This window comes from Cariama cristata, unplaced genomic scaffold, assembly GCF_000690535.1.
Source record: "Cariama cristata isolate BGI_N322 unplaced genomic scaffold, ASM69053v1 scaffold24196, whole genome shotgun sequence".
Taxonomy (NCBI): domain Eukaryota; kingdom Metazoa; phylum Chordata; class Aves; order Cariamiformes; family Cariamidae; genus Cariama; species Cariama cristata.
The window spans coordinates 11,755-28,545 of record NW_009621912.1 but is presented as its reverse complement, the minus strand read 5'-3'; the positions used below and the strand labels follow the sequence as shown (position 1 = coordinate 28,545).

General features: G+C 38.0%; 1 protein-coding gene across 1 annotated transcript; it reads left to right on the top strand.

Moving 5' to 3' along the window:
• Window positions 1-536: 536 nt before the first annotated feature.
• On the top strand, window positions 537-16,359 carry LOC104155835 (interphotoreceptor matrix proteoglycan 1-like; the record flags this gene model as incomplete). The annotated part of the gene is made up of 10 exons (XM_009702160.1): window positions 537-703; window positions 917-945; window positions 3,436-3,503; window positions 4,549-4,640; window positions 7,140-7,286; window positions 10,342-10,400; window positions 12,113-12,133; window positions 13,513-13,766; window positions 15,244-15,320; window positions 15,822-16,359. Coding segments are annotated over 10 exons (1,452 nt in total), but the record flags the coding sequence as incomplete, so codon positions are not given.
• Between the last annotated feature and the right edge of the window lie 432 nt (window positions 16,360-16,791).

Here is a 16,791-nt window from a genome sequence, read left to right as displayed (position 1 = left end):
TCTTTCCATTAAAATATTTCGCTATATGTGTGAGGAATATCAAAATCTTAAATATGTTCTGTTTAGCTTATTCTATGCATAGTTAACCATACTGATGTACAAAACCTTTGTATACAGTTAAAATTATGATTATTCAAGTACGATAGCCACTAGATTATTTTTTTCTCTGCCTCCCTATTTGCTCTCACTAGAACATCCAGTATCTATCTTTGTATGTATGTGCCTTTGAGGTGAAGGAAATGTCATTTGTGTGTGCTCCTTATTCATGATGATGATGATGATGATGTCATTAATCTCTCTTTTAAAATGAGGGAAATTAGCAATCCTTAACTAAAAAATGGTTAATCCTTCAGCATAAATGCAAATGACTGTCAACTCAAAAATACCTAAAAGACCTAAATATCTAAAAATACCTGGAAGCTGGATTTGTTTACTAAGTACAGTCAAATGTTTAAATCCCAAATCACTTTAAAAAGGCTTTCAAGTTTACTTTTTGCTACAAAGCATCCATCCCCAGCCCCTTTCTTCTTGCTCAGTCTGCCAGGAAGCTGTGTGGGAAGCCTTCCGTATTTTTCTGGATCGGATCCCTGATACTTCTGAATATCAGAACTGGGTTACTGCCTGCCAGAGGGAAACCTTCTGCATATTTGACATTGGCAAAAACTTCAGCAATTCCCAAGAGCACCTGGAAATAATCCAACGGGTAAGGATTACTGACATTTGTTTAGAAACTGGGGGAGACTACCAAGTCCCTCCCCATCTGCTTATATAAGGGCAAAGTATTGCTCAGGAAGAGGAGGGGGCGTGTGTTAGAAGGAAAAGGTAAAAGTACAGTAAACAAGAGAGCTAACAGGATTCTGCTCAATGGTTGGATACACCCACTAGTAAAACGCTGTTTTTCTTAATCTTTTTGCAGCGAGTAAAACATAGAACCTTCCAGGAAAGGTAAGTAGCACAAGTAGAACCTTGCCACTTAATGTTACTGCCTTTTTTCAAAAAGATACGTGTAGATGTGCGTGGATGTGAACAGATAGACAGATAGCACTGTGGTGTATATGGTGTGTGCTGCGAGAGATGTGTATCCTGTATGTATCATAGTACACAGTAACTGAATCACAAATAACGAAGGTGGCCAAATGTCTGAGTTGCTTGTTCACTTTGAGACACCACAGAATGTCTTCCTAGACTAATGTGAGCACAATACCCTAAAGAGCCACAGCATTCAGTTAGACTAGTGTTGACTGGGAGCGTGACAAAAAATTACCTGCAATTGCTATTAATTCTCAAAAGGAAAGTCAGAGCACTTAACGAAAGTTCATCTGGGGGCCTACATTCAGCAATAATATGAAAACTCTGCCTTCACTTTAGCTTTCCCCTGTATTTTTAGATGTCATGATAGTGTTAACTAATGTGATGCTTTATTCCGTAAATACTTGGAAAGAAAGTATGCTCCTGGCAACACTTGGAAGTCTGAGAATGGCAGGATTAAAGTTACAATACTGAACTCTGTCTCTCTGCGTATAAGTACTATAGTACAGCCAAACAAATCATTGTCCACAGTTTATCTGATTAATGTATTACTTTTTCTTTCAAATTTTCTAAGATTTTCAGGTGTAGTAAATAATCTTTTCCTTTCCTAAGTTACACTGTCTCATGATCACAGAGGTCTTACGCACCTTTATTCATTATGATATGGGAGCTTTGAGTGTTCTTCCTCAGAAATGTATTTTTAATAACGTAGGGCCTAATTAAACTCCCCTGGAAGTCCAAAGGGAGGTCTCTGCACTCAGTCTAGTGCAAACAGCAGCAGCAAGGCAATAAGTGAAGTGACTGATCTCAGAGTTCTTACTTTTTGTGAACAGTATGGTCTTCCCTAGACACAATTCAGAAGGTGAAGTAAATTCTATGAAATTACTCATATTTTAGCAAGAAATACAGGCAGCCACAATTATGCATTGTTGGACTTCATCTTTACTACTGTGTGGTTTGGGAAACGTTTTGTATCTTCTGTAGATGCCGTGTAGACAAGAGACCAATCTCCAGTTAAAGACACAACACATAATTAGTTAACATTGTGAAAACATTACAAATACTACTTTAGTTCTCATCGCACAAGATATCCAGAGGATGTGGTAAATGAGGAGTTGTTCATGTTCCTTATTTATGCTATTAAACATCGAGATTGGTCCTGTCTAGAAACACAGCCCAGCCATCTTTTCTGTCTGTGCTACAAGCCTCATGTTGTCTCAGTTAACACCACACTATGCATTTGCAGTGCCTTTAGTTCTTTCACTCACACCAGTTTTCACAAACACTCCACCTGTGTGCACTGCCTTAACAACAGCTGTTTCTACAGAAATTTTGAGAAATTCTATCCTCATTTATTTCCATGATTGGGCTTTTTATTTTATGATGTGTTTTTTTCCACACTCTACTTAGAACCCAAAGCAACTGAAATTCTTCATCCCCCAATTTCAGGAAAGAAAAATCTCAAAATGTGACTTAGAAGATTCTTATTTAAGAGTCTAAATGTTTCCAAAAGCTACAAATAAATAAAAATTTGGTTTTAGAGAAGAAATTATTCTATAGCCTTAACTGCAGGAATCTTTAACACATCTATTATAAAATGTACTTATATACATACACCACTTCTGCTTTTCAGGCAAGCTAAAAGTCGCGGTTACAAAATCTATTCATCAGCACATGACTGTTAAAATTACAATGGGAAGTAATATCAACAATACAAAAACAAATCCAGGAATCCAGTTTGAATCTATCATTAGTTGGAAGCATCCTTATGATATTATAAAGCAGGCGGACAACTGAAAAATAAGGACCCACCCTGTCCTCATACCAAACCATATGAAACACCCTTGGAACCATGAAATGTCCATTGGCTCCAAAATTAGAAGAAGCCCAAAGCCTTCACTGAACCGTCTTGACAGGATGAGACATAGCAAAGGAGACAATAGTTGGTTTAGATAATGTACGAGAAGTCTTGCCTCCACTTTAGTCAGTGGTCAACCATTTATAGATTTCAAAGAGAGAAAAAGCAGACCCTGTGCACTGATTTAATCTCTGTGACCCCATCCCTCTGATTGCTTAGAGAAAATCAGTGATGAAACCTCACAAGCAGACTCCTGAGAGGATTGGTAGTCCTTGGGGGAGGAATATACCAAATCAGTATTTCTGCTCGTTGTAAGAGCAAATACCATATTGAAGGACAGGAAAGGAAATGTATAAACTGTTGAACATAAAATATGATCTATTGTTTCATTGCCTCTTTAACCAGCTTATCAAATATTCCATTAGAAATAATTTATCTCATTTAAAGTACACTTAATACAGAGCTCCTTTCTACATTTTTTTTACACCTTTGCCATTGCCAGTACAGCATGCTGATCATTAAATCACTCATTTCTATTTGATTGATAGGAAAGATGAAATATCCACAGAGAAAACAGGTGGCAAAAAGCTGGAAGACATTCCTTCCATTTCTACAGGTAAAATCAAATCTACTTGCTGTGCATCTGCCCATTAAAATAGAATTGCTAAAACCAGTGATTCATAGATCTGAGAAGGCTGTATAATTTAATGAATGCAGTAGAAGCATGACAAGTTCAGTGAAGGACAATTAAAATGCTTTAGCAAAATAATCTCTAAGAAGTATTTTTTTATTTCTTTACAGCATGTCTGCTACTCAAATGTAGCATTCCAGGTTTGTTTCACGGCCTTTAAACACATTTGTTTTCCTAGTTTCACCTGTAGAGAGTAGAGCTAATTTTGCTTCAGTTATGAAATAACATTTAGAGTGTCAGCTGCTGCATTTTTTAGCCAAAATAATCAAGCAGATGAAAATAACGAATTACTTTAGCCAGAAAGTCACAGTGATGCTAAGACATTAATTTGAGCAGATTATTCCAATTAGACCTACCAACACTATTGTGTTCCTTAAAATAATGTTATACATTTATGTAGTGATAAAAATGTGTAAATATGAGTATTTTGGTTCAAGGAGGAAACATCTTGCACACATATTTTCATGAGGGCGAAATATGACAGAATCTGATTGATGGTGACTTCCAGCACAGTAATTTTGCCTCTAGCTTGAAAACTCTCTCAAAGCCTCTCATTACTTTAAATTGAGCCTTAAAGAAAGGTGGCTATCATAGAGACAAATATCTCAATTGGCAAAATTAAGCTTAGACATTTGTTGATATATAATGCAGTATGACAGGAAATGATCAAATATTATTTAATTGACACAATTTCATTGATGCACAGGCAGTGCCATTTTTACCTTCAGTCATACACATGCAACATTACTGATATTTTTACCTAGAAAGAAAGGCCGTCTATTGTATAAAAAGTAGCCGCTTTACCCATGCCATAGGCCATGACTACTTTTCACTAGCACAGGTTTGCACTCAAACACACCCTCCATAAGGAAAGCTTCTCCAGTGAGCTGACGCCCGTCCAACAGAGAAAGGGGACGATTTTTGATGTGCAAACCTGTTCTTGCCTGATTTTTACTTTAAACCCCCCCAGGCTCTTCTGGCATATCCCTCTCTCCGTATGCACCAGTCCCTAACGGCACGCTGCTCAATGAAATTGTTAACGACACGAAGACTCCTGTGAAGGTGAGGACAGCCTCTTCTCCTATCTCACTTTTTCACCCACCCTTTTCAGCACAGCTAGCAGAAAAGGGGGAGAAGCCTTATAAACACTTAGTGCTTACAAACCATGAGTGCACCCCTCTGTTACTGCTAGTAGGACTGAAGGGTTTTACTAGCACCTGTTCTGTACTGGAATAGCGCATAATGTTTCTTGTGTACACAGTAGAAAGTATAAAAATACGGCAACCAGCTTTTAGGCAGAGACATCATTCTTTTAATGAGGGCCTCATTGCCTATTTTGCACTGTTTTGTAACCTTGCTCTTCATTAAATAACATAAAAATGCATACCTTCCGAGCTTCCCGCAACACAGGGAACAGGACTGGACCTTCTTGCCTTCTGCTTGCCAGACGGCCAGCTGTCAACCAGGGGATCTCCACCCATGCCTCCTCAGCACAGCCACACAGCATGGTGCTGGGGGCTGCCTCCTCCTCTGCAGGTTTACAGCAGCTGCCACACATTACATCTGAGATGGGGTGGGGATGATAGGAGGGGCTGTTATTTTCCCTGTCCTGGCTGCTGTGCCTGGGGGTAGCAGGGAGGTGGTTCTACTCAGTGCAGCAGCCTGGCTTCAGGGAAGCTTCTGGAACCTCCCTCTGGAGAGAGACCAAGGCCTCAACAGGTCCCAAGGGTGGATCCTGCTGCTGAGGAGCCCCAGGTGGGAGGTGATCCTATGTATTTCCCCTCTGCTTTGCTCTGGGATTTTTTTTCCAATTTCTAAAAATTTTGCCCTTCTAGAGCAGCCCCTCAAAAAGCTGCTCTGGGGTTTTTTTGTTGTTTGTGCGTACTGGCTGTAGGAAGAGGCTCTTACAGCTTCCTCCCCACGTGGGTGAACTCAAGGTCTTGGTGCTGCTGCTACCAAGAATTTGAGGGCAGAAATGATGGCTGAAGCCTTGCCCATCACACCCCTGGCAAATTGCCATTGTTCTCCATCCCGCCTCTGCAAGCCTCTCAGCTCCAGCACAGGAATCGCACTGGAGTGATCCCAGATAAATGCTATTTTTGCTGTCTGAAATGATTATATCCTCAGGATCTAAGAAAGCAAAATAACCCTAATATTCTCAACTGTGTGTTACCTACCTGTATTATAGCTGTTGGAGTGAAAGAACAGATAGAATATGAGGAAAAAATTGTTTTAAAATCACTTATTTGTGATGTTTGAGGTGTACCAGGAGATTGACATTAACCAGATCCTCCATGATGTAAGCCTCCTCGGTCTTTCTCAGCCCAGTCCTTTGTGACCAGCCCCTGAAGGCTGGCTCCTCAAAAGTCATAGGGCAGCCATATGGAAAGTGCATATTTTTAATCTTCTGTTTATATGATAGAACATTACAGAATGCTCTTTCTCTAACTGATGAGCTGTATTTTTAGATACAACATGAAACATACGTTCCTCTAAAACTGAGGCTTTTTTTTTCGTTTAATAAAATACATTGGTAGTGGAACTTTATGTGTTAACATTAGTACAAGATTTGTGAAGAAGGACTGAGAGATTGGCAGAAGGCAGGAGTTTCCTGAGTGGCCTCTCTGCATCATCTCTTCAGGTACTTGGGTTCCAAGAATTGAAATTTGAAGCTCAGTTCTGCTTGTGAATAAGGAACAACAGATACCTTCTGATCTTAAAATTAGCAAATGTGTAACTTTGTATCTAGGATTAATGAGGAAATCTTTCTGAATGCACCCACAGTGGCTTTCCTCCTTGTGGCCAGCATGTTGTAGCCTACAAATGAGTTGGCTTTTGGAGTTCAACATAATTGAAGGAAAAAATTAGTAAGTGTAGGCCAAAACTGCAAATACTGTTGGAAACAGCAAACAAAACAAGAGTACTTTTAAAAGCGGTAAAGTCAACTGCACAGGAAAGATGTAACACAGGTATGTCTAAATGTCTAAACATGAAACAGTAACAGAAAGTCTGGCAGTCTGCTCTGGTTGACCATGGGTTTTCTGAGGATAGGATACCAGCTAGCTTTTAACATTTGCTTGTCACTCTCCTTGATGTCACACGCTTTCCTTCAAAGTGGCAAGTAAAGCTATATGACTTCAATGATGACGGAAATAAGAAGACTTGATAACACTCTCTGTGCAAAAAATGGCTTGTTTCTCTTCATTGCCTTCATTTGTGCAGCAAGTAAAGCTATATGACTTCAATGATGATGGAAATAAGAAGACTTGGTAACACTCTCTGTGCAAAAAATTGCTTGTTTCTCTTCATCGCCTTCATTTGTGCGTATCAAAGGCAACTTTCAAGTCACAGAAGTAGAAACTTGTTTGCAAAAGCAGAAGAATTAAGACAACAGATGTGGCTAGGAACCCTTGCCTTTTGTAGGATATGGTTCAGAAAGTTATTTTGGGGATGGGCTTAAAAGGAAACCTTTCTACCTGTTAAATATTGAAATGGGGGGGGGGGGGGAATCACTTTAGTTCTATTTCTCCCCCTTTTTTTCCCTCCCTTCTTCTTTTCCAGGAGCTGGGAACAAATACAGTCCCAGAACTGCCTGTGGAGCAAATGGTGGAATTCAGTGTCACCCTCACTGATCAGGAGTACACACCTGAGCTTAGTGATCCCAACTCCCCACAGTACCGACAGCTAGCTGCCAAATTTCAGCTACAGGTAAGGAGGCTGAGTGAATGCTGAAATGTTGGCTTTGTACCTTGGCTGAGGTTCATACTATGAAACTACCTTCACCATGAAACAGAATTACTGGCAGGATTACTATTGCCCTCACTTGAAATAGATAATTCTTGTTGTCTCAAGAGTTTTAGTTCTCCTTTATGTATAGTCAGCTTTTCCCCTCCTTTAGGCCATCTGTTCAGCCACCAAGCTAACAAACCAGCGTCTTTGTCAGCAGTAGAGTCTCAGATAACTGATGAACAGAGTAACTTTAGGAATATAATTTGGGCTTAATCAGGAATTCATGGACAGTACTTTGTCATAATTTAATTTCTACAATAAACCTGATGAGAAGTGCAATATAAATGGTAAAAGTAATTAGCTACTGTTGTCTGAACTTCAAAGGACTTCAAGTCATTTTGTTGTGCATTACCATAGTTTCTGTAAGAACTGGAACATCTGTGGTGTTTTCATATAATTAATAATATTAACTGAATGTTCAGCTATCAATTTAATAGATAGCAGTTAATGACTTGAGGTTCCCAAAAGGTTTTCTTAGTAAAATTCACTAAAATCAACTAAAGCTTCTCATTTCATGAGCATTCCTTAGTGCAAGCTGTTTCACTATCCTGGTTCAGTTTCAGATATGCATAGAAAAATGGTGAAGGATGTGTTTACAGAGCTGATAAAAAGTGGTTTCTTTGGAGATTTCCAGTATTATCCTCAAACAGAACTGCCTGCAGACTTTGTTTACTACACATATAATGTTGTAATTTGACAATCTGACTTTTAAGTTATTTCATCAATTGGAAGGGGAGAAATGCAAAGTTTCTTGATTGTTAAATTGTTTTGCATCATCATCAAATTTTACCTGACACTTTAAAGAGTCTAAAGCTGTTCTTGACCTGCAATGTTGACTAGAAAATTATTCACAGTCCAGTACCAAGAAATACACCTGACGTGCATTTATCCAAAGATAGGTCATGGAGGAGGCAGAGGGCAGTGTTGATACAAGAGAGTTTTACAAGTGCACTCAAAGGGTGAGAGTGAGGAGGTTAGATTCAGAATTAAAACCTCGTCCAGCTACATGAGCTCTTGTACAAATTCCAGAGAAGTCTTTGCGAAGCTGAGGCTGTGAAGTTCCAGACTCAGTTTCTAATTCCTTCCAGGACACGGCAAGAGGGAAGAGTTACAGCAGACATTACAGTGCAAATGTTCAGAAATACATCTGTGTACCACAACATACATTTAAACTCACGTGAGAAATGGAATGCAAATTCAGATGCTTACGCTACTCAGTAAATCAAGATTCATTTGGCAGAAGTAGGAAATAGGAGGCTACATATGTGCATACAGTTAAAAGAAAGCATCAACTTCATTATGATATAAAGACAACCAAGAAGAGTCTGAACAGAGCCCATGCCAACAGTCAGCTGGCAGAACATGGCTAAAAGGGGATTCAGTTACCTGAACATGGATATCTAGTGCCATTTTAGGTGCCCCAGGTTATCCAATACATCTGCAAGGGCCTCTCATATTTGAGAGATCTGCACTCTTTTGAACCAGCAACTGAGCTGAAAATGACCTCTAAAATGATAGTGTTTGCCTAAATTCAGGAAAATTAGTTGCATCCTAGTGATTTAGACCCTTAATCTCTGTTGCTTTCAATGAGCATTAGTCACATGAATAACATCTTCCCACAGTCTAGTTGCTACTTCTGCACCGCTTTTACCAAGTCAGACCAAGCCCAAAATGAAGTGCTAACCTCAGTTTCTTTCCTGCTGTCCTCCTGCGAAAGGTGGGCAAGGGGACTGTAGGTGGCATTTTCTTTGCTAGACATTATCTTCTCTTCTGCTTGCTGTGACGAAAAAGACACCTAGGCTTATACAGTGTGGCTGATACCTGGTGGTGTGATATCATACTGTTCTTCTGCTACTTCTTCACTTTTAACTTATATTAGAGATGCAGAGAAAGCTGTCAGTCTGAGCACGCATTTTCTACCTGTTCTGACAAACTCTTATGCATGAATACGTTTTAAACGTATGCTGGGTTTGTACAGAATCACTTAGCTAAGGAAGAGGAAGGATTGCCACATTAGTTCATATCCTTTTTAAATGATATGTTGAGTTAAAAGGACCCAATTCCTCAAAAGGCTTTTTCACTTCTTTTCAAGTGCTGAATTCCCTCAACTCCGCAGGCTTTGCTTGCAGATGAAAGGCTTAGGTGATGTGTTGCCTGGTACTTAACAGGACCAGGAAGTGACTCAGAAAGGAGCTGTGGAACGGTGTGTTTAAAAAAAAAAATCCCTTTGCTCTGACACAGTAGATGTCCATAAAATATTTCATTTGACTTAGCTGTATAAATGTTGCTACAATTGGAGAAGACCAAGAGATCAATCAGCTGGATCTCAAAACATTGTTAATTCTTGAGGTACTGATAAAAACACTTATTATCCTAAAGTCTGAAAGATGTACACAGAATTCACTTTTTCTGCTCATTGTTTATTCTTATTACTGTCTCTTCTATTCAAAACCATGTAATTGTACAAATGTTTACATTCGAATTAAGAATATATGAAGTTACTCTATTTGTACAAGACAGTTAAAACTGTTTAACTTATAAATGATTTGTCAAATAATCTAAATCCATCTGCATTTGGTTAATATTTCTAAATAATTAAAAATTTACAGTTGAGGTGACTTGAATCACAAAATTATTTATGAACCAAAACTGCTGAAATTGAGAAAACCATTTGATTCATGTTGTTTGATTTGCTTTATTATGAACTAGATTATCACTGATTTACATAATTACATTACTAAAAAAGCTGTATTTTGTACTTCATTTTTGCCTATTAACAGGTAATACAGGCAGCATATACAAACCAAATAATGTGTTTAAGTTGAGCAATGATGATACCGCAAAGAGGGCTGTTGAGACTGTTTCCTAAAGCTTTTCCTGAAACATGAAAGCTATTGTCTAGGTAGTCAACCTGTGCTTGCTTTTCAGTGGTGTAGAACTTATGCTGAATTAATTATTTTATGGTTTTCTATAGATGCAAAAAATATTTGAGAAACTTCCAGGATTCAAAGAAATTCACGTATTAGGATTTAAGTAAGTAAGAAAATGGGACTCATTTTTCTATTGGCTACTAGGATTCTCCTTTTCCTTCTTTCCCTCCAACATGGAGAGACCGATATAATAGCGGCGTGTGTATTGCTATAAACGGAAAAAAGTTTTGTGGGAACAACATAGAGACAATATGGAGAGACGTGCAAACACATCCCAAGTGAGACTATGGGGTTTTGAATTACTAAGTAGAAGTAGCCTTTGATTCCCTCACGGGCGAAGTAATCAATAAATCCTTTTAAATTGCTTGCTAGCAACATTTCTTACATGAGGAGGTTAATTTTTTGTGTGTGGATCCTGTGCTCTTCAAAGATCACAGTGAAGGTGCCTTGGCAAGAGAAGGTTGCAGGAGGATACATGTTCATACATATAAAATTTTCCCAGTAGGTGTTTCTCAGGTGTTTCAAATAATTTAAAATGTTTCATTTTTTAAATAAATTTGTGTTCTCTCTTGCCATTTCTTTTAGTTCTAGCTTCCTTGTATGTTTACTGTGTGTTTTTTCAATAGAAAATCTACAGGGGGCGGGGAGGGAGGCAAAAACTGAGTATTTGATATGGTTATGCTTCTATAGATAAGAGTACATTACATAAAGAATCAAGGGAAAAACAAATTATGAATAGTAAGAAATAACATAAAATTGAAAGGGAATAAAGAGGAGGAAAAAAGACATAAATTCATGTGGGCTTATGGCACAGCGTCAGGAACAGTCAGTTCATTTAATGCATGTTGAGGAACATTCATATTGCAGTGCAATTTTGGGCAAGAGTATACTTTTTCCTAGCTTTTGTCTCTGCAAAATTGCTGGGGAAAAGGAAAGAGAAGAGCAAAACAGAGGGAAAATTGGTTGCTTACATTTTGATAATGAAAGTAAGAAAACAAAAAGCTGGCTACTGCAAAACAAGCAGAGAAAATCTGTAGTAGCATGTCATAATTGCAACAACTAACCTCTTTCAGGAGATCTGAGATCCGTTTCTGTTTAGTGTCTTGGTCTTAGGAGCTGATATGAAAGTACATTCACCAATGTGGAAGACCAAGATTGCTTGCCATCATCTAGTAATTTAGTTAGCTCCTGGGAGTTACAGATCAGCAGAGACAGGTGTTGCTGTCCATTCTCCCTTAGCCATATTGCTACATCTATTAGCAGCATTTCCCACAAGGCCATATGGAAGGACAACATTAGAGATATGCTAGAGAATTCATCAGGGAAAATAACTGGGCATTATATTACAGAAGGTCAAACAGACATGTCTTCCAGAGGTAATTAATAGGTCAAGTTACCCCTGTGACTAGGATCTGAGTAGGCACCATGTGTCGTAAGAGTAATAGTTGCTACTGCTGTCACAGGTGTTCGTTGCCACCGTGAAGATATAGATGAGCAATGGCAGTGCTCAAATTGCACCATTTGTAGTGGGAAATAGGAAAGCAGATATTTCAGACTATCAAGGTAAAGTAAAATCCCTGTTTCCCCACTCAAAATATGGAGCTTCCCATTGTTGGAAAGGGAAAAAGTGAAATGATGGAGAGTAGGCGGTCATTTTCACACAGATAAAAGTTATAGATGACACAGAGAAGATAAGATAAATTGTCAAAAGATGTTTTTGATGTATGACTGATTGATTTACTGGTATACATGAATCTCTGTTTTTCTTTCTTTTGCAATCCTTTATCACACCCTTTCTTCTGTGATGAAATGAAGACAGAAGAAGGAGAAAGATGGGTAATTTGTCTGTAATTCATAATTAAGATTAATCATTTTATAGACTATTAGATGTACATAGATACATCAATAAATGTTCTTTATCTTGATGTGACAAAGTGAATTGATTTGTGTTCTGCTTAAGTGCAAAATCTGTGATATGAAACAGCAGGGACAGCTTTTACCTTAATCTAAAAGGTTCAAGTAATAAAATTTTGTCAGGATCTCTCTGAAGGAAAGAAAATTGTTTGACCTAAGGAAATTCACATTCAGATGACTAAAGATCTCTATCAGTCCTAAACTGAAAGTGGGGGGGAAAAAAAAAGGGAAACTTCATATTTAAATTTTCATTTTTGGTCTGCTGTATTCCCATATATGCATTATCTTCAATAAGTATGTAGAATTTGATTTGTTATCTCCATTACCAGACCAGATAGAATGGCAAAGAAACCAGTTACTAGCTTGATAAAATGCAGGGAGCTTCTGACTGGTAACACAAACAGCTACAGCATCTGTCGTTGTTGCTTAAAAGTGCTGCTGGGGAGTAATTTGTCTAGCGGTTCCCAGATTTCTCTTTTACTCATAGTTTAAAAGGAATAATTGTCTAATGCTCTTCCTGAATTCTTGCAGTGTCATATAAATGTAAATACATAGCACATACTAGATAAAATGAAATTCCTCTCCGGTTATTTGATATTATAAAAAGCAACATAGTGGAGTACAAATATTTTACAATGTACTCATTATTTTTTGTTTTAATTGGGTGAATTTAGCATTTATGAAATTAATAATGGTGAAAATTTGAGACTTCTGTTAAACAAGTGCATCTAGGGAGAAGCTATACACATTCATTTGGACTTGGAATGTGACTCCCATTGTGAAAAGTGATTTGCCTGCCACATTAGCTAACTTTCTTGCTATTCTTCAAAAAAGAATAAAAAATTGCTCCAGATGTGATAGGATTTTTGCTTATCTGTAGTTTTATAAACTGTCTAATCCATTTTCATAGGTTCCTGCATAATTAATAGGTGATTATGGCTTCTAATGACCCCAGCATGCACTTATGACTGTTTGAAGCAATAATCAATGACTTCAAACTGTATTACCAGTTCTAGAGGTCTCTGAGTAGTCAGATTAAACTGAATTATGAACAATTTTAGAATTTTCTTCAGTATTGGAATTTTTATTAAAAACTATGCATAGAAGAAAAAAAATTCAGATGTAGCAAAAGTAATTTGAAGATGACAGTCTCATTAGAAGGAAGTATATCTGCATTATTTTTACAGGAGATAATATTTTATAGTTGCATATATTTTTGTTTACTTGTTTGTTTGTAAGATCAGTCCTCATCCAGTAGCTGCTTTTGTTGCACTGGGCATTTTTGCATCTTTCCCTTGCAGATCAAGCAGCACTGTAGCACGATACATGGTAAACTTTGAGAGGGATGGCTCAGAAATCAAAAGCACAGCAGATGACATCTCAACTATTGGATCAAATAAGGTTGAAAATGAAAAAATTCCACTTTCTCCAAAGGAAGAGAGGGAGATATCAGCATCTAAACTCACAGTAACAGACCTTCAGCAACTGGTTGCCATAGCACTCCACGAAGACCAGTCCCTGCCGATGGACCTTGGAACCCTTCAGTTTACTGACGGTCAGTAGGCAGGCCGGTGCTGGGCACAAGGCTGAACCTTGCCCTTTCAAACTGATGCAATTTCACTAAGGTCTCCTTTGCTGCTCTAACAGATTGTTAGGTGAATCTGGTTTGATGTATCCTATTCTCCTAAGTGTTGCATAGCATCCAAAGGATGCACAGATCTAAGTTAAATCTTACAGCAAAATGTGCCTTTATAAGTATAAAGACTAACTTCCAGTCATATTGGAGGATCTATTTATCTTGGGTGGTTGTTTAGAAAAGCTGGAGGTTTTGCACACTGAAACAAATAAGAGGAGGAAAAAAAAAATACTATGAGTATTTGCTATATCATTTTAATTTCCCAGTATGGACAATCTCCTTTCTTTAATAAGACAAAAAGCAGGGGCTTCCTCTAACATGAATTTAGCTTTCTGAAAGCTGTCTGAATTGTAAGCAAGCCATCTAACCTCCCAGTGAAGTCAGAAAGACAGACACCTTAAAGAGCATTTGATCCCAAGTTAAAATCAGTATTGTGAAATGCACTGTAACGGTGCGCTTTGCTCTCTGAAACACAGCGGGAGTGTGGATGACAAGCTGAGTGTGAAGACCTCTGGCAGAAGGTTGAAAGACTTCATCCTGTCCCATAATCCAGCTAATAAATATCCCTTTCCAGTCCATCAATGATTTTTTCAAAGCTAGCATAGCCCTAGTTTTGGGGAGGTGGGCTAAAAATGGGGAAAATAATTTAAAATATTTTTTCGTATGTATATTTACCAAAGCAATCTTAAAACACACACCAAATTTTAGCTGTAGTGTTTCATTTACAAACAGGAGCATTTTCTTGCCAAAAAAATACTTAGATGAACTAATACTTTCTGTAAGAATAAAATGTCATATTTTAATGTAGATTAAAAGTCCCAAGAAAAAAATTCATGGATATAGAACACTTGCATAATAACTATTTTAATCAACTTTTTTCCACTATTTATTTTTAATAACCAGTTTTAGAAAAACAATTTGCATGCGAGTATGTTTAAAGAGCTCCTCTGAGGTGGTGAGGGGAGCAACTGGGCAGTAAAGCCAAAACGCTGAGAGTAACGATGGCGTGGACTCTGGGTAAAACTGAAAAGAATTTAAGCTTAATGAACCACGCAATATAATGAGTCATCATAGCCCATACAGATTTAACTGAGTGGTTCCTACTTCAGCTGATTTTAGGCATTCATCTATGGTTCAGGTCTCTGCAGACCTATCCCATTTATACTAAATGAAGAGTACAAAGAATACTGCCTATAAAATTCCTGGTTTTCTCATAATTGCCAGTTTAAATGGAAAATTTTGCCTCTTTCTTCTTAATATGGATTTTTAAAAGTAATTTTTTGATGGAGAACAGTTCTAATACAGTTTTTTACTGAGTTTATGTGTTTTGAACAGTTTTCAGTGTGCCACTGCTGAAATATTGTGCTCTCCCTCTCTAAAATATTTTTTTTTCCAGAATCTTTTATATCACCTCGTGATTTTGATAATGATATCCAGCCCATGGTCACTATTCCTCTGACGGGTCCTGATTTGGTAAGCTAATACTGGTTGTTATATTTATTTATCACTCCATGAGAAATGAAATCAAACAGTGTTAAGATGTACATAAATATACAGGAAAAGGCTCTTATGCTAAAATACATATCTGCCTTTTATAAATGCTGTAATCATGAATGTTGTAGTCTTACACTGTAACAGAGAGAGTGTTCAGAGCATTTACAGGTGAATACTACTGCTTGATTAACTTTTCCAGTTCTAATTACAAAGTAAGCAATGTCTCACCAGTTCAGTAGTACATCTCAATGACAGAAGGAGAGCAATCGACAGGGACAGTGAAAGTCATCTTTCTTTGACCATTTTTAAAATTACAGGCAAATGTGATTAGGGTCATATGCACATACCAAACATTTTATACATCCCATGACTTTATGCTGAGTTAGCTGTTTGCAAACTCCTGTGGCTAACAATTATTGGCCTTTTTAACAATGAAATTTAAACATTATAATGAAAGCTGCTTCTTAAAAACTTTTTCAGGAGGACTCCATGAGCGTGGAACTCCCACTCGGTTACCCCAGCCCAGCAACAGCGGACCAAACAGGAGACGTCTTGGTCAGTGAATTTACAACTGGAATCCCTGTGCTAAGTGGAAAGATCAGTGCTCCAGAAGACTTTAATAATTTTGTTTCATCTGAACCTGTGTTCCCTACCAAACCTTCCAGAGAACCATTTCAGGACAGATCTCCTCCAGACACAGAAGGTATCGCTACTGACCACCAAAGTTTCACAGTGCCTTTCAGTGCTCTGGGTAGCACTAGCAGTCCTCCAAAACCAGAGGATTCCTATTTGCCTCCTCCAGCAGATGATTCTGCTAGCAATGACTTGATCACCGATGGCTATGAGTCTCCAGTGGAGCAGGCTACTACAGTGGTGGTTTATACCACAGGCAGCTTTACCCCAACAGATCTCCTGCAAGCCAGAGATGAGAGTAGTGAAGCTGAGGAGAAGAAAGAACTGACTGATATAACAGAACCACCTTTCAAGGAAGCTGACCAAGATAGTTTGTCTGGTCAAGGTAAGACACAAAAGATTTTCCATAAGAGACAGTAGGAGAGATCCAGTTCTTATTAAACATACAGTCACATATAAGTACAGTAAGAATTCCTTTCAGTTGTGACAGAAATTTTTCTGGATCATCAAAGGTGAAAAATTTACATTTCTGATGCCCACTTCAGGAAACAGTGCCACACAGCAGAACTGTGAGAGTGGGGAATGCCTGTGTAGGGTACTGTCTATGGTATTGTTCTTTCTGGATCCAGTAAATAACAAGATCAGCAGTTTAAAGAATATAGAATGTAAAAGCTGGGATGATACACTAATTGGGTCCGGACAGGGAATAGCATAGCGTATTCCACGGTGATGTTGTTGTACTTGGTATTTTATGTACTGAATAAGAACTTCCCGTTCTATAGTCTTGTCTTTAGATACAGAGTTCTGAAGTGAGAGA